Below are 19,172 nucleotides of genomic sequence, written 5' to 3' on the forward strand. Positions count from 1 at the left end.
TCTGTTAAGCGTGTTTTTGTTATGCGAGGGAATAATTGGGCGGGTATATCTACAGCGGAAACAGAAGTCGCTATATTTTCTGGTCGATAAGTATATTTTTTGGTAAATACGTGTTCAAGATAAGAGTGTTATGTTTGTACAGAAAATGTGGAACAAGGTTTGCCAGTGTAGTTCTTTCTTTTGATATGCTTAATATAAGTGAGGAAACAATTTTGTCATATTGAATAAAAAGAATCAAGAGTAATTGAATGAAACGACCTGAAGCCTAGTCTACTAACCGAATTTAAATCTCCTTGGCAGTACCAACTAGCTTTAAGATGTTAGATACGAAAAATGGAAACTGAAACACATTCACTGTGAATCTATTAGGGCCTTCAATAAACAACTTCTTTTAAAGAAACGACTATCAAAAAGCAAATGCCATGATTTTAACAGCTTCCATGACGAAGCGTTTCGATAGCGTCTAGTATAATCCTGTACTGCTACCTACTGCGTTTATTACCTTAGAATGCCAATACGTATACCTATACCTAAAAAGAATTGCGTCGAGCATATAGTGGCGTTCTAGGCATCGTTCATTGATCACAGCAGCATCTAACGTACGCGATATGTCGACGAATAAACAAAGTCAGTCAGATGCGATACCATGTCTGTTAGGTAGAAAGATAATACGCGGTACGGGCAGAAAACATGCATCACATATGTGATGCTTTAATGTATACCGGGCGCGAAATTCAAAATATTCATATACACTGATATTGTATTTGAAAGTGTTTTCATAATTTTCAATAACTTATATAGTCCAGTGAATCAGTTACACCACCAAGCAAAACTTGGTTAGCTGGAAAAAAAATCGTTAAAAAGAATTTGAAATATTACTAAGAAAATTACTGCACTCTGCGAAGTAGAAGTCTGCCCGTAAATGATACTGGTACAAATTTGCAATAATAATAATAATAATGACTAGAGAGAACATTTTCATTGCACATTTCCGTTTTACTTTTACACTATTGTTATATATATATATATATATAAAATTTGCAGTACCATTCAAAATCAACCTAAAACCGATTTAGAATATCGTCTGACAACCCATACAGGGGACCCCAGATTAATAATTACACTGAGTCCCGATGTTGATACCAAATATAATGAATATATGCATTCAACGATGAAAAAGAAACGATCTTGCATATTTGAGCTAAGTCAACGAATAAACGTGACGGCTTGGTTATGCTGACCATTTGCTGTGACATTCGAACCCGTATAGACTGTTCGTTCAACTCTATCGTTTTGTCTAAAAGCGAAGGCCGCCGACGTTTTGAAAAAAATTAGTTTAATTATGCATTTGGCCCTATTCCATATCATGGTAGTCAGTTTTTTTTTGTGGAAGGCAAAAGATTGTCTAAATGCTTAAATTTCTCCGATAAGCCTGTCATTATCGAACTTTATCGTAACTAAAGTATGAAACACATTCACATGCACTAGTCAGTATATTAGGAAATTGATTTGAATTTTTACATCAAATGGTAGCTTCGTCTAAAATGCCAATTAAAATCGACCTGCGTGAAGCTGATGCCGAAGATCCAGTAACATAAAAATGGTGGTAAAATGCCTGGCAGATGGAACGCCTGGTATAGTAAAAACTGATGTCGATATATGAAATAAATACGGGTTGAAACCTTGGCTTACATAAGGTGTACTATGGATAAGGAGAAAAGTCGATTATTTTTCTATACGGATCTCGCGTGACTGAAATCGATCCCCTTATCTCGGTATTTTTTTTACGAATACAAGTGGCCTAGAACTCATGTAAGAGGATAGACAAAGCAACCAGTGTTCATGCTAGATGGAAAATGGGCAATTTGCTAATACACAATGGTGTTTATTATTTACAACTGTTGGCGTCCTTTGATACTCCATTGTAGTACTGCCGAAACAGATGAGCGAGATAATGCAGTACACATACCCAAAAATGCAAAAAAAAAATCCTTAAGATCTTCAACAAAAGAACTGCGAGTGTACCTAATATGTATTATACTTTGCGTTTATATCGTTCCAAATAGCAAAACTAGCATCGTCAGCCTGATAGATGTTATGTTTAACGTGGTGTCATAATGTGAATCTGTTAAGGTAGCACGTACACCGTAATTTGTTTCTGTCCAAAATTTCTTGATGAATTCCTTAGGTTTACGTCTTTCTCTGCTGAAACGACAATATGCTATAAACTGACTGTAGCTGTTACTACTTAAAAATGATCTGTTATTAGTTGACTAACGCTCTTAAGTTAAACTTTTAGTAGTGTTCCGTCAGATTATGCGCGCGTATTAATATTACTATTCTCGTTATAAGTGCGGCCATACTATAGGAATTGCTACAAAAAAAATGCGCTACATTCTAGAGAAACCTGGGGAAAGAATTAACGATTGCCCATCATCCGCAAACGAGACTGGCTATGGCGAACATATCCTAGTCATGTGAACACGTATCAATGAATAATAGTTTAGGTAAATTCACGCTTTGGAGGTCCAATGGTTATCGTTTCTACAGTTCTTCCCCTTTCTTTTACTTTTACTGAATTCAGGAAGTGTAAAAGCTTCTTAAAAACGTTATGATCAAAAACGAGGAATAGACTTCTATTTCTCTTTTTTTTTTCCTTTTATCGTACTAAGCTCTGCGATAGCTAATTGATAAAGCAGGACATTTTTCACCTTTTTCTTTTTTATCCTTTCTGTTCAGTATAGGTCCAAACCGATTGAATTAGAAGGCGTATTTCGACTGCAAATATGAGGGGCTGATTGACACGATGTGTACTTCACATAACAATACAAATCGTTTGCGTTGGGTGCAGATATCGGCTGAACCTCAGACACTTGAACGTATCGTTTACGAGTGTACGGTTGATTTAATCAATGATAAAAAGAAAACTCGAGATATGCACAAACTCAAGTTGCGTTTTAAACTAGTTAACTTTGTTTTCCCTTTTCATTCTTATCACATTTACACAAAACCGGTGTTGAACGTAACATAATCAGACTCAAATTATTCTTAAGCGTTGAAAAAGCCAGGAGTTGCTGATTCGAGCCCTGCCAACGACATAAAACAAAGATACACATTACAGTTATTTATAATTGCAAACGTAAACCTAGATGATTATAAAAGGCTTAATAACAAATCTATAACGACGTATCAGGCATTATGGCCTGTTGAAGAGGTGTCTGCACTTGATACATTCACTCGTAAGATTATTAAAGTTAAAAACATTCTTAGCGTTACATTGATCTACTCTACCGCGATATGGTTACATTATATATAACGTATACGTAGCTTTATTTTCTTATGGGGCCTAATCATTTCTCTTTTTGCTGTTATTCTACACGTTTATTGCCGATATAAGAGTGAAAATAGTAACAAAGAAAAATTTAGTGTTTCTATCTCTTAGGAACTCTAGCTAACCGCTATGTCGATGGTTTTCATTGTAAGTTTGATTGTGCTATTAAATTAAGAACGCGCAAAACTGGCTCCTTAAAAATTAATGGCTATATTTGCGTTTTCAAATAAATCAAAAACGATATAGCATCATTCACCAAGCGAAAGCTAAGCAACGCATACATTGTGTATTTTCTCTGCAGTCGCCTGCTTATTTCAATTTGGTGTACACGTATTTGGGGATCATTTTTGCTTCTATTCTTAAATTTAGCTTGATCAATTGACTGAGCAACAAGTGGACATATTTAAGCAGCAAACATGAAAATGTTAATGTTCTTTCTGGTAGATTAACCACGACAATGTTCCTGAAAACACAGAAAATTGAACTGTATTTCTGAACAATATTCATCGTATTAGTTGCTTGAGATCTTCAGATGGATATGCTCTTATTCTTACGTGCTCGTTTCGGACATGTTTTTCAGAACAATCTAGTTTACTCAGCTACTTAATACTGCCCTAAAGTGTCTTTCGCGAAGGGCGGCAGTCTGTTTTCACAAACTGTTGGTTGTAGAAAATTGTATTCCAGCATACGGTGCCTAGAAATAAATAGTCAAACAATTTACATTTGGATTGCTAGTGCGAAGAATATCGTGCACTCATGTAAGTTGTATGCATGCATGATGCGCAAGAGGCAGGTGAATTCAAAAAGGCATTAATTTTTATAGACGCTCATTACTACCGTTATTATTTTTTGTATTACTTGCTTCTGATGGACTGACTGCTCCAGCACCGTCCATTTTAGCATAATGTTAATGGGGCATGTCTGAACATTTAATCCTGTAGCCATTTCTCTTTTCTTTATCAACTTGTTTATCTCTTCGTTCGGATATCGTCAGCTTCCATCATGTGAACAATCATGTTGTTCCCTGGTTTTTCTTTTCTGCAAGTGATCGCTGGCTTCGTCTCCATGAGAGTTTGCTGTTCCTGTCATAGCAGTATTGGCCAGCGGTAGCGTGAGGCCATGGCCGGCCCGCTCTGCAGTTTTTGCCTGTAACTATTAATGATTATTTTTATAAGGTCGTTGTCGTTATTGTTATTGCCGCTGCTGCTGCTGCTATCGATGTTGATGCTATACAAGGTGCGCAAGCACTAATGGCACTGACGAAACGGGCATCACGCAGTCAGAATACGGGCCGGCCGATTTACGCCAAGATGAAGCCATTTGAGCTTTAGGGTTTTTGGTGGTTGCTATTGTTCTAATTGTCGTTATCGCTGTCATTACTGAAGCTGACTGGTTGTCTGGCGGCTGACGCAGCGTTGATAGAGTAGTTTTTTTTTGGTTTCGTCTCTTCGTCGCTGATCGTCAGCCATTAGGACCGGGAGGCAATAGACTGGATTTGTTACCCTGCCGAATGCGATAGGCGAAAGCCGGCAGTAAGAATATGTATATGCATGCTGACGATTATATCACAAGCAATGTTGCACCGAGCGTTGGATTCGCATCGAGAGTGCATCACCACCGTTAGAAACGGCATCGTAACGCTGTGAACAACAAGCATGTAACACTTAGTTGGATCTTTTGAATCATGTATTAACACGTGGCATCTGTTGACAGCGGCAGGCCGTGATTGGTAACGAGACTCTGCAAGGAAATAAATGCACAAAAACGCGAGTCACGATGATTAAATATGGAGATTAAAAAAATCCAAGTCAGAACGAAATTGAATACCACTGAAAAAGTCACGGACGTCAAAAAGAAGTAATGAGTCACGAATGCATCCAGCGCTACGTAATTGGCGTGTTTTTTGGAACGCAACTAAGCTAAGTCAAGTGTGGTCAGCCGGCGCTTGGAGAAGCCCGAGTATCGCGTAGCAGAGGGGAAGTAAAATATATTTCAGGTATATAGGGTGCGGTCCTTAGCGCCGAACAAACGTGAACACGTCTACTGGAACTGCGTAAACGTCCTCACGTTTACATTTTACATCTACTAAAAAGGCGGACTATAAAAATTACTCTCCTGCTTTAATTTTGTAAGTTTTTGTTGTATATATTGCTAGTCCTAACCATTCAGATGCATTATGTTTAGTGTTATTTTCACACTGAAAAGTAAGCCGTTAGCTGCGAATAGATGTTTATGTTGGACCCTAAAAGCCAGTCTGAAATGGACAATATGGCGAAGCAAGTGAATAATTATTCCGTTTGTAGCGGAGACGTACCTGAGGTTTAGCCCTTTCACGGCAAAAATATAGCGTCATTCCAAACTGAAATAAATCAAGTGATACAAAAACAAATATGTAGTCAAAAGCACGCATCAGAAACCAAAGGATAATGGTATCAAATAGGGAATGAAGAGAAATAACACAGCATATAGGACCACAATAAACTCCAATAAATCGCCAAGTATGCATGGTTCGTATTATGCGAACACTTAAAGATAATAACTTGCTTACTTCATAATTAATTAACTTGTAAATTATTTTGAGATAATGATATAAGCCTGAATTAATTAGCGTTGACCTAATAGAAAACGGCGCAGGCCCGTCGTTGACGACGGGCAGCGCATATATCAAAGTGATGCAGCGCTTAATGGCGTTTGTCTGTTAAGGATACGACAAACTTTCCGGCCTCATGCACACAAGATAATTCTGTAAACAAGAAAGATGATCGTTTTCTACTTTTGAGAAAATGACGAATAAAGCGACTAATTAGTCGCTGAAATTATCAAGTTTATTAGTAAATATACTTGCGTGTAGCAGAACGATCTCGGCTGGACTCGATAAGTTTGTGGGTATTCGAAATCTAGCTTCGTGTTGATATGCAGCGGGATGTTTCGTAAGCAATTCCATGCCTTACTTAGAGTGAGCATAGCATCGTCGTGAACGAGATGGTTCAGTGTTTGTTCCTGTTCAAGCGGGACAAGCTTGTTGACACATGCAGTATATTATATACAGACACCAGTTGGAATAGTCGATATTTTGGTACGACTATGAGGGTGCCATACGGAACCGATTCTATTCAATCACAAATCTGAAATTCGTCACTGTCTCAAACCTGTAATTAATCAACGTGCGCTCAGTTGTGCCGCACGAAACGGCGCAGTTAAATTCAGTCCGCTCGTACGCTTCACCAGTACGAAAAAGATGCGTTTCTATGTCTCTCTTCGATATTTATTTAAACATTTAGAAACACAGTATCGGCAAGTAATCTAAATTGGTTGTGATATTATTAAATTATCTCTATCTGCTGTACGCGACTCGCAACAGCATGTCTCAGTGCAACCTGGTGACGCAAACTGACGAAACGGAAAACGCTCACCTAACGTGCTATTGACAGGGTGTGTTTAATTTTTTTTTTTAAGATTCTAGTACACGCTCTTAACTACTTAAAACACTGGCAGGAGTTGGTTAGCGTGCGAAAAGTCTTCCCCTTCATTTTGCGCAAGTCTCAACTCGGATCCAATGGAAGAGTAAACTGCTCGCAGCAAATATTGTTTGGGTAATAATTGGGATATAATTGTTTACCCATTGGTCGTTTCCATCGATGCATGCTACGAGGCAAAGCAATATATGTATATGTCATTGAGGCGCAACCAGACGACCGGTTTTGCGCATACACATGAACGGCTGATTTCTAGCGTGGCTTAAAGAGAGCGAATAGCTTCGTTGGCAAGCTGGATTCCAACTTCTATTTTTAGCCCAGCTTTCAACCACACTTGCCAGAAGATACGGTTGTCATCTAAGTAATGCATATAAGCATGGCTATTTTTGAGTACAGATACTAATTATCTAGGCATGTCGCCTTATAGAATTTGCATTGCCCAATCATTATATGAGGCGATCATTTGACATCGTTATTTACATAGATTGAATTTTACAAAACACTGCATTCTGTATCGTTCTTTGGTGTATTTGTCATACTTTGAGAGCGCTCGTTGACGGTGTACATCAATACGATGCTCCCAGTTTGTGTTCTACAGTTATTTTGATACCTATTTCACAACCTCAACGTATCGTACGTGCTAGTTATTCGAAAGAAAAGGTCAGTGTCATCGGTGATTTTATCCAACCTGTTCTTCTGACCGGTAGTCAAACGGTGCAATAGCATGTGATGCCCGTAGAATCATCTGGTCCCCACAAGAAAGATCTTTAGATTGACTTCTCGTCCTATGATGCACCAACCGGAGTCGGACCCAAGTTGTCATACATCGTTTTCTAAATTTGCGCAGAACCCACAGAGCACTGTGTCTTCAGGGTACTCAGAACGCTGATGCTGATTCATTTCGCTTTCTTCTAATCGCGCAGAGCAGCGATTTTTGTGTTGTTATCACACGTTTTAATTTCGATTCAGTTCAAGTTGATGAAACTTAATTTTTAATTTGAGAGCACTAGATGCCCGTAGCATACGATATAGATAAAACGTCCTGCTTTATCTGGGTCATCTAAACAATATATCTTGTGCTGCTCGTTTGTTTACTAGTCGTGTGCCGAGATTAATTTACTGGATGGCGTACGTCATAGCAAACTAGAGATATACAGGTCGTGTCAACAAATTTGCTCAAGTATCACGTCAACAAAAAAGAGTGCCGTAGATGCCTGAGTCTAAACGCGCCTAATTAATTAAGGTGAACGTTATAGCAGTCAAGCTCGAAAAAATCCGGCCGTTCAGCGTCACCCGATTCGAGCTGTCATTATGCCAATATACGAAGGCATGTCTCACGAGAAGAAGTGCGCCGTAATCAAAGTTGTTGTTCTGTTATAGAGCTCACTCACTGAACAAAATAATTTAATGACCATCGTTATTGATGCCGTCCCGAGAAACACTGAACCTCTCTAGTGCCTAATAACTATCTGTTTGTATCGCTTAAGATTCATTTCGTCTGTAAGATAGCATCTAGGTGCTCGTCTACGACCTCTGGCCGTGACCGGAGCCTCACTGCCTCTCGAGCCTATTTTCCGAGCAGTCGCTGCATAACTGAGTGAGTGGCAATGGCTTCCGGTTGCTACAGCTTACCATGAACGTACCGTATGAAGACACCAACGTGCAGACTGAACAAACCTAGCCAATCACAGATGATCGCCTGTATATATATAGCCTGCGATACATTGTACTGAGATAGTTAAAGATGTATTCTTCTTGGAAAATGATCTTACACTGAAGAGTGCGCAGATACTTAGTGATCTTTTCTGGATGGGAGATGTTGCGGCGTGTTTGTATGTTAATAAAGAGGTGGTAATCCGACTGGTCGAAGCTCTTTTAAGAGGCGTATGTTCAAAGCTGGCCGGTTTCTCGTCAAACTTATCGAGGCCTCCGAACAGTAATATGCTGGCCCTAGTGGATGGAAAGGCAGTGTTCATTGAATTGGTTCAGTCTGACGCATTGGACGAGATTTTGACTCAAAAAGCAGTTGGAAAATATCGCCAGTGGTGGATAAGTGTTCTGTACTATAATCATCAAAGCGAACATTATACCAGTTCTGAACTTCATGCATTTTGTTCGGACGTCAATTTCAGACAAAAATATCCTTCATGAAGAATATTGAAGTCGATGGCTATCTCCTTTGCTGTTCTGTCCAGTCGAAACAAAAAGGGGCACGGGCAAATAAATGAAGCAGCAGAGAAATGTATAGTAGTATGCAAACGACGGCTGGCGTGTAGATTAGACCTGCTGTTTTGTTCGCTGTGGCTCGCTGCTTGCAAAGGTCTGTAAGCAAAGAGTGCGTATCTTCAATACTTTGCCGAATCTAAATAATGTGAAAAAGTTACTGAGGTTGATGAAAACCTCGAATAATATTCACTCCCTTAGAAAAGTCCTCGAACTTAAGGGTCCGGTGTCAGTAGTGAGGTAGCATCTTCCTTTGAGCGCCTGCTAGCCGATAACAATCTCTAAAATGGGCTAAATATAGTGGGTGTAGTGCTCGGCTGTATTGGGTATAACACTCGAAATGAGATTTTGAACCCAGCGAGTCATAGACGTAGGGCCGCTACCACATTTGGTCAGGTTGCTTGCAAATACCAAAGCGAAACCCGAGAACAGAATGACTACACGAAAGTTTGCCAGCCAACTAGATAAAGATTAAATCTATTTGGTTCAGGCGTTAATCAATCAGCCGCGTATTCGGGTCCTAAAGGATCTACTGGAAATGTATTTTTACAACAACCGAGAAAATCAAACAAATTTAAGCCATGTTAGACTCTTTAAAGGTGAAAACTGGCTAATATGTCTCGTGCAGCAGCATAATACCAACATTCGAGCCACATCAGTAAAGCTTCTATGTACTGCTTGCAACGTCGATCAGAAAACAAATCGTTTTCGTTCAGTGCTGAATCGAGGGTTTTTGAACGTAGTTTAACTGCGACTAAAATTGTACGGGTAGGCAATATGACTGCGGGCAATAAGAGCTCTCGTATTTCAAACATATATCCCTATACAGATAGAAACCACTATTAATTGACAATAATCAAGAGCAGCGTTAAATGATGGCCTTAGTTGATGCCAAATCATTATGTATGGAATTTTTATACATCAACGATCAATTTTATCTTAGACTGCTTTGCACGTCTCCACGATCATTTCTATAATGAAGTTCATACTGTCATATACATTGTAAAGATACGTGCATGCAACAAATGAGCACGAAACTGTGCACGCTTTGCGGTCGGACACGTAGAGGATGAAAATGTCTACATCCATATACATTTTTTTTAATAATGCTACTTGTTCCCCGTCAAAACCCGTGAAAGGCAGGCTTAGTCCGCGGAATATCAGCCTCGATGTGATGTATTATATAATATGTTTCTTTTTATTCGCTATTATTTATCTGATCTGTAAGTTTTGCTAAACGTGTTCGAGTTTTTTTTTACGTAACAGATCTATGAAATGACATTGTAACAATGTGCTATAGTGAGTATTCTTCTACACTGAGGCTTAAACCAGCGATGACCGCCTGTCATCTTAGATCGATAGACCGAACACGTTGCATCCTTACCGGCCCCTTTCGTGGCAGATTCTTTATAGTAAATTTGCACTGAGACATTAGCTAGAGCTCCGCCTACAAACCAAGTCACTCCAAGATTTCTAAAAAGGCAAATTGTGTTGAGTTATACTAGAAATACCAGTTCGTATAATTTAATTAGAATTAATGTAATAGGGCAGGTAATCAGACTTATGAAAAATTCGAACTTGAAGTTGTGAAGCGGACGGCCATTTGAATATAATAATTGCAGACTCGTCGAACAATATTTGCCACTGTTATCAATAACAAGCGATGCTCACTTTGATTTGCTTTCAGAGGATGATACTTTCAATCGACTCATAGAAAAGCCTATTGCAGGATCAACCATATTTTTCACGTCTACATACGTATATCGTGGCTTTATTTTTGAAAAAAAAAAAAAAAAAGATATATAGTTTATAGTAGACAAAAAAAACTTCAGAAGTTTTTTTTTCACAACAGCTCTGTCAACTCGAATCTTTGACTCTCTTATTGTGTTTGTAATGGGGCGTTTTTATGCACCTGCATGGGCCTCATTATCTAATGCAAAATTCAAGCAAATCGCTGTTTATTTTTTGCCTAGTAAATCTTTTTCACTCAAAATACCGCAAAAGCTCACTTTTGTCGTGTCCAAGCATAAAGCCGTCAGAAAAAGCTGACGAGCCATGTCCATTGAATATACTGATATGCCTACTGAACCCAAATTTCGTTTTTCTTAATTAACTCACCATTGGGTTGGGTCTATAATGTCGGACGTGAGCGTGCTGGCTACCATCAAATGATTTAAGTCATTTTATAAGACATATGTAACGCAACATTGTCAAAATGTCAGCGCCTGAGGGTCGTAATTATTTAAAAGCACCCTAGTTAATGAAGAAGTGAATACAAGTGTTTAATGATGAGACACCCAAACGCTATCCTGCCTCTGAGGTGCACGTAAATTATCTTTTTAGTTTAAATATAGCCTGTTTGGTCACTAAAAATAAATTAGCTTTTTTTATGGAAGGGCAAAAGCAGGCCTACACTCGATCGAAAATATATAGGCTTCTACTTGCTTTGTTTACAAAATTAGGTGCATATGGCAATTATTTGAATGTGTTGATTACTCCGCAATGTTGGCGTGACACTATTGATCATCCGGAGTCGCATAAACAATGAAAAATTATCTGTAATTAGTCCAGAATAATTCTTCTCACTCGTCAGGCTATACTTTAACGTGTGGCGTTCTCAGTTGGGTTATGGAGCTGTTACCGCTTGTATCTGTATTCGCTAAAGTTCAACACAAAACGCGTAGTAGCTAAGGCAGAGAGCGTTGCCATTAACTATAGGGGCAACCCTATTATATCTGTGTGAGGTATTCAGATGAGTGTCGCTTGTGACGCCACGGTACAGAATAAAACAAGTATCAAATAATTGCGTTCATTATATATTGGCGAGTTATGCCAAAAAATCAAATGGTACATCGCTGCTCAGGTTTACGCGTGATTGGCCTTACTTCGCTGCCTTCAACTGTGTCCTATTCGCGAAATATTTGATTGTTTGCCTTAGGTACGGATGATTTACAAAGTTAACCCGCTGCGCAATATAATGCTGCTCTGGCCCATAAACGGGAATCATTGATGATCTTTTGTGTACACATATTCGAACCTTTGTTGTTCACTCACGCGTCCAGAAAAGTCAGCACGCTTACCTAAGGTACTTTAGAAACGTGGATAGCATAAGGCCATAAGTAAAACGTTTGTTCATGTCTATATGTTATGAGGGTTTACGACATTTGCTAAGTTCCCGCCCATGCGACATGCTCTAATTTTGCACCGTAGCGTTGTCCAGCTACTTGACCTGCGAACGTTTCCAAAACGAAAGCTTCTTTTTCTTTTGGTACTTCCTGCAATATAAGTGCTCGACCGATATCTCTCCTGAAATCTGAATCATTTCTTGCCGCTTTCATGTGACAAGACGAATTTATTACTCGTACTAATCGCACATTGCGTTCTCCATTCCACTCATGTGCACACATTCACATCTTGTCACACCCATCTTTACAATTAACTTTTTAGATGAATGGAGGTACTTACTTTTTCGTTCAACTGCTTTTTTTAATTTATGTTGTTTCCGATTCGTAGAGCCCCTCTCGCGCCCTTTCACTCCGCTCGTAGTTCGCTTCCATGCACGCGTCTTTCGGAGCACTTCAGGCTACACTTCTCTCAGCTAATAGGCCTCACTCACGAGCCGCTCTTGCCTATAAGCGCGATCGCTTGTTGAGCTCACCACGATGAAAAACTGGCAATCCAGCTTCGTTAGTCATCGCTCGTCTCCTTGGCATTTTGTGCAGCTTTTGTTGTATTTCTGCTCTCGACCGGAGACGAAAGCTTCGGGTCTCGACTGCTCCGGGGCGAGCAATCAGGTCCAGCCCGCCGCTTCTCTTCGCTTTACCAAAAAATATACTGCAACAACGACAACAGCAGCAGCAGTAATGGTAGTTGCAGCAGCGCTCCCGCTATCGTCGGCGATTATGGCGGCAATGGCGCTACTGCCGCCGCTGATGATGAAACCTGAAATAATAACGAAATAACTCTACCAATTAGATATCATGACACAAAGCGGAGGGAGTAGTCGTGTCTATGTCTCAGTGAATCGGTGTGCGTTTGTCTGGTTTTTTTTTTTTGTTTGTTTGTGTAGATAGATACACGGACACCACAGAGAAGCGAGCCTGCCACCATGCCGCTTGTTTCTTTGCTTCTGCTGCTGTTGTTGCCGTCACTGTCATTGTTGTTATCTCGACGCAACAACACGTTGGCATGCTTCTCAACAGTGACATATTAATAATAATCAAAATGATGATGACGATACTGTCGGGCGCTTTGCCTGGGGAAGAGAGTGTTGCGCGTCGTCACCAGCGTCATACACGATTACCCATTTCGGTTTTTGGCCGCCTTTCTGCCTAGAGTAACGGCTAAATCTGATCGCGGTTTACGTTCCAGAATCTGTTCATCTTTCGGCTTTTCAACGAATGAGTGTCGACGATTATGTTCAACGATATTTTGCGCTTTGTTTTGAGCCGTTAGCAATAAAGCAAACGACATAAACGTCAAAAACAGAGATGCCGCAATGGGTCTTCAGTACCTTTAGAGCTTTTCCAAGACATTGCCACTAGATTTAGTGGTGAGATAAGAGAGCATTCGAATAAATGTGCTGGTTATGTGCCTGTTCTATTAAATTAAATATTAGTTAGTTGATTCTTAGGTTATTATTTAAAAGAAAACCTAAATTATTACGGCTGCAACGAATAATATATAAACTTCGCGTTGGCTAGCGTAAACTTAGTTGTGCCAGGAAAACAAGTTGAAGACTTATTCGGTGTCATGTGAGTTTCTGTAAGTTATGCAATGCTGTAAGTGATGCAATGCTGTAAGTGTACATGAGTGATATAGCATGTTTGTTAAACTCCAACCTGAAGACCGGGCATCAAATGCTAAATCGTGAATGCCTTCGTAGAATAAGACGTATACTGAAATTCCGTCTCTTTAGTTTATGGAAAATCAATGAAAAAAAAATATTCGGCACGATGTAGTTCCGATGCTTCCTTTAAAAGGAACAACATTTATTCAATAATAGTCAGTGAATGCAGAACTTTTACGTGAGCGGTTAACAAATACATTTTATTTCATTAATCTCTCATTTAATGATTACTGGCGAGCAGACTTTTCCCATTGCCTCTTCGCTAATTAGCGAAACCACGCAGTGCAAGAGTGTGTGTGCGAGGAGAAGGTAATTAAGACCTGTATTATTTATTCATACTCGTATTTCAGTATTTTTTTCCCCTAATTAAGAGACTCAAGATAATATATCATTTTCTGGTTTTCGCTTCCCATCAATCCTGACCTCCGAATTGACTTGTAAACATGGATGGTAGCTTGTGCGGCCATAGACGTGGCCCGCTACCATTCTGCAATCCGATGCATTTAGGCGTTTAAGTAGAACGATATATTCAGTTTAGTGGAATTGAACCCAGACAGGATCTATGTTCATATCCGTTCCTGCCCACTTTTTATGGTAGCAATCATTCACGGCGAACGGTTCAACCTCGCTCGTACTTGCTGCTGTGTTATGACAAGCCATTGATCTACTCACACGAGATTGCATAGACGCACCAACCAACAGCTTTCGGTGAATGATTTCATGTCTTTAACCACAAATCATAAACGAACTCGTTATGTCGGCCATGGTGGTATAATGTCGACTGATTTTTGCTATAATTTATAACTACTAACAATTTTAGACAATTATTTGCTGTTTTCAATATATATATGCACATGTATTTCCGTTAGGGTGGTGTCAATATATCTACGGGAAAATGTCGTAATCACCGTTATTATAGTTACATATTATCTAGAAATACATATCGTAGAGATGTCTCACCTGGCTTGATATGGCAGAGCATACGACTACGGCAATTGCAGGAGGGACGCGCGTGTATCTAGTGTGCCAATCGTTCGGTTGGCAAATTTTTCCATGAGCTTTTATATTCAGTTAACGCTGTCGCGACGAACCTTCGGATCATTCTCCGAGTCCTTTTATTCGGTCGTTCTCTTTTTTTCGGTTTTCTGTTCGTGTGATCATCATTTTGGGTCACGCTACTGTTTTGGGTTAGTTAAAGGCTTTTTCGGCTTATGTCGGCGACATTTTCAATGCTCTTATAACCTTTATACGCGGAAATGTTAAGAAACTCATAAAACGAGCGATACATTCTTAATTATGGCTTGGGAAACGTCCATACGTTACCACTAGTGCAATCCAACACAAAGCAATATGCAGAAAACTATCTGTACACGGATATGTTAACTCATATAAATATTTACTTTCGGTAAATATAAAAGCTTTTTCATATCTATTCATAAATAACCAAGCTACGTAGGGTTTCGGCTGCCGCACCGACCACAGACTACTATAGTTATCCATAAATTTAGGCAAGTATAGTTGAATGCTAGCTTGTTTCAGTTTCTTTTATGTAGACAAAAATAGTAAGGTACTCAATAGAAAAGTAGGTCTATTTATGAGACTTACGTACTATAATCATAGGTACTTATCTAAGAAAGGCGACATAAAAATCAAGCCTACCGACCGCTACGCAGCAGATAACTAAGCATATGTCAGTAGGGAAAATTGTTAAAAGAGGCCGTCGTCTAAAGAAGGCACCAGGAATGTTGTTTTAGGATCAAGGATATATGATATGCCGTAGAGCGGTAGCGAGACCTAACGCCCCTTTCTTTGAAAAGACGTGAAGCCACGTCAATATTGGTGACTAAATTGATCGACCGTGGCTATTGCCGACTTTTCGGGGACTGAGTACGAAATGCTACCCCTGACGAAATATGGGAGACTCGTTCTGCTGCCTGTCGGCTATAGTCTAACCTGTAATCTAAGTATATAATGCTTACAGTCATCGGAAGGACTAGAAGTGACCAGTGTTTCTCATACACCTTTTCCTGGAGAAGCTCTATTAAGTACCTCTCTAGAAGCAACCGATAGAGAAAAAATCGTAGTTCTTTTTTTACCAGTCCAAGCTGTCGTCTCGTGTAAGAAAAAACGGGCGTTTCAGATGGCGACGAGGGCTATAGAGTAACTACATCCTTTACAAGAACGAGTAGAGTTTGATGTTTTTTAGGGTAGATTCCACTCTTACGCGCATCAGATTGTTGCCGCGTATTTGGAAGATAAAAGTGAGTAGAAACTATCCGGGAAATGAAAGCTTAAGTAAACGAAGGATTTTCAGGATAGCAGCTAAACACTGTAAATATCGTGTTATGGAAAAAAAAACCGTTCCCTTACTTTTCGACGTTTTTGTTTATAATATATAAGTCATAAAAACTATTATCTCTCTATTTTCGATTTTTGTGTATATTCCTAACAACCTAATTAAAATACGGACAAACAAAGGCCTTTCTTATAATCCGACATTCTGGCACAGTCTACGCACGTTGTTGAGCACATGGAAAAACTGCTACCTAAAATCCCTTTTAGAAAGCCAACGATTGAGTATGGACATTGTTGTTTTTCTGTGTCTATTGCTTCATTAAAATATACCTATCTCAGTGCACTGTATTTATTTATAAAGATGCATACTTTAAACCAAGTAAAGGCAATGTCCGTTTGATGACCTAGGTGACCGGTGCTTAATTTACGATTTTTAGCTGAATCGATGGTTTTCACTCATTGCGTTCTCTTCCTTTGAGCAACAGTGAATGAAAATGATCAGTCACTGCTATGTCCATCATATTCTGAACGCTATACATTAAACGTTTCCAAAGAGAATTTGTGTAAAGTAGGTTTAGGTAGAAATTTATTAAGTGTAGCTGAAGCATTTTTAGCATTACATGCTAAAAATATACTTCTTGAAATTCCTATGGGATAGTTGTCTCGAAGTGTTGATGTTTGAATGACTCAGTAATGCCGTAGGACGGAACGAAAGTATTAGAAACGAAAGAAAAGGTACAATTTTAATCAAATGAAAAAAAGTATCTAGATTAGATGTCTGGTCATTCAAAAAACCTGCCTTATAAGATCTTTGCCTATACACAGGCCCGTGGTTACGTATTTGCTCTATACAAGTTATTGCATATGTTAAATTACTTTTGACATGAAGCTTTCTGGAAATATCATGTAATGGTGTCTGGTATGTTTTTTTAACTGTTCTATTAGAGGGAATTGTTATAATTTTAACTGAAAAATGCTAGCAGGTTACAGGCGCCAAATTTCACCACTCATAAGTACTACGTATGTGTGTGTTAGCAACGTGTTTAACGTGTCTGAGTAACACAAGCATGAAATTTATCTTACTTATCTTCTATTTTTATCTAACTAACGTAACAATAGCAACTAAACGCTTTTATCTATGTGTATAATAATTTATTAACTTGTAATGTACCTCATTCAACATTAGTTATGCATAGTAATTTTCAAGCGATTTTATATAAATACTCATATATCTATATACTTTAATTCACAGCAAAATTTAAATTAAAAAAAAAATTAAAATAAAAAAAAGTAGAGTAAGATATACTGATCTTTACGCGTCCGGCCTATCTGTCCAACGTTTTGTTGATAAGGTGGTGATACCCACGGAGAGAATTATATCATTGGCATTATTAATTGCTGAGATGATTGTATGATTCTAGCTCAATGAACGGCATTACATCAGGCCTTTGGCTTGAAACAAATGTATCGATTCTAAGATTTAAGCCTATTAAACCTCCAGGGCTTTCAGGTTTACAAAAATTGATGTATGTGCTTCTTAATCAACTAGACTACCCCTACTAAATAAAGCGGCATCTCTAATACCGACACATTGCTAGCACAGATCGCAACGCGTTAGTATAGGAAGTAGTATCACAAGACAAAGAGGGACCCCTGTTACGATTTCGGTGCGCTCATTATCCTAGCGGTTTTAGAGAAGTGCGTGTTGCCAATAGGCGCTATCCTCACGCTATTCAAGGCGTTGACGTTTGATTTCCATTCCGTATATCATTTGGTCGTCGAGTCCTAATTAAAGTATATAACCATTTCGAACGCTAAAGCGCTCGCGTCTACAACAAAACGACTCTTCGTATAAATGTAGCTGATTGATGCTTGCGTACGTACTTCGACTTGACGAATTTCTTTCGGTTGTGGCACGTTTTCGTGTCGAAACAATATAATATATAAACACTGTCTCTTATTTTGGCAATAGATACATAATACAAACGATGTTGTTTTCGAATAGGAGAAATATACATTACACTGCGCGGTTGAGTTTTATGATTAAGGGATTCGCCCGGTAGCGGGGTAGCTTCATTAGTTAAAAACAGAACTTGTCTGCGTTGTATGGCCCCGATAAAAAAGATTATGGAAGACAAGACGCCGAAACGACTGACCAACGTTAGTTTGGCGTCACAGACGGCCTGTGTATGTATTTAGGTGTTCAGCGATGCATTTCAGTTTTTGTTCCAGAGCGTCATATAATAACATCATTGAAACCCTTTTATTTGTGGTATATAGCGGCTGGTAGTAGACACTAAATATCTCGTTTTGTCTATGACGCTGACGGATTGCATCTAAAATATGGCCTAGATTGATCTCAGATGTCATTCAAATTCGACTTCTTCAGAGGTTCCTCCACTTAGACGACACCACGCCGGGGCTAAAGACTCGCTCAAACGATCTATGAAGGTCATAGATACATTCTCACTGGTAATACTGGTGACTGACACAGTATTGCGGCCGTGTAATTTAGCTATAGTGAAATGCTGACAAATTTAAGGAAGGCACATTATACACGTTTATTCTACAATCCTGAGAATTCCCAAACAGAATTAGCCGCCCGTGCTCAGACGATAGAAAGACATGTCCTGATTGTCCTTGCTAGATGCAGAATTTCAAAAACGATAGGTGCCTCCTGCTATTGAAACAGTCCCATTATGAGCTTTCTAATTGACGCTTGGCCGATTCGCTAGATACAGTTCGGAGCTAGAAGTGCCAGTAGCCTGAAAATGATTACCCATTGATACTGCCGTAAACATTGTAGTGAACGTATTAGGCCCTGAGCTACTGGATTTTAGTACGGTTTTTGGCAATGGAGTTAAAAATGATGTGTTGGAATGTTCAGGTGTCCTTCGCTGAGTGAACATTGCTGCGGACATTAATGGCATAAATGTCCAGAAGCGTTAGACATTGCAAACACTTGCATAGGCAATTTTGTAGGCCCCGTTTTTTCGAG

At 39.2% G+C, this 19,172-nt stretch overlaps 1 protein-coding gene across 3 annotated transcripts; it reads right to left on the reverse strand.

The window, feature by feature from the left end:
• Positions 1 to 1,864: 1,864 nt before the first annotated feature.
• Positions 1,865 to 11,730, reverse strand: LOC111250890 (uncharacterized). 3 transcript variants are annotated; one of them, XR_015328252.1, is made up of 5 exons: positions 7,496 to 11,730; positions 6,173 to 6,331; positions 5,646 to 5,690; positions 4,194 to 5,071; positions 1,865 to 3,086 (listed from the first exon to the last, which is right to left on the reverse strand). XR_015328252.1 is itself a non-coding variant. In XM_086989991.1 (4 exons), the coding sequence occupies exons 1-4, from the start codon at positions 7,628 to 7,630 to the stop codon at positions 5,021 to 5,023; spliced, it is 390 nt and encodes a 129-aa protein (XP_086846117.1). In that variant the 5' UTR covers positions 7,631 to 11,730; the 3' UTR covers positions 3,523 to 5,020. The 3 variants fall into 3 exon arrangements, 1 of the variants encoding a protein (XP_086846117.1); XR_015328253.1 differs by having other exon boundaries at positions 4,190 to 5,071; XM_086989991.1 differs by lacking the exon at positions 1,865 to 3,086 and having other exon boundaries at positions 3,523 to 5,071.
• Between the last annotated feature and the right edge of the window lie 7,442 nt (positions 11,731 to 19,172).

This window comes from Varroa destructor, unplaced genomic scaffold (assembly GCF_002443255.2).
Source record: "Varroa destructor unplaced genomic scaffold, Vdes_3.0 BEIS01000005.1, whole genome shotgun sequence".
NCBI lineage: Eukaryota > Metazoa > Arthropoda > Arachnida > Mesostigmata > Varroidae > Varroa > Varroa destructor.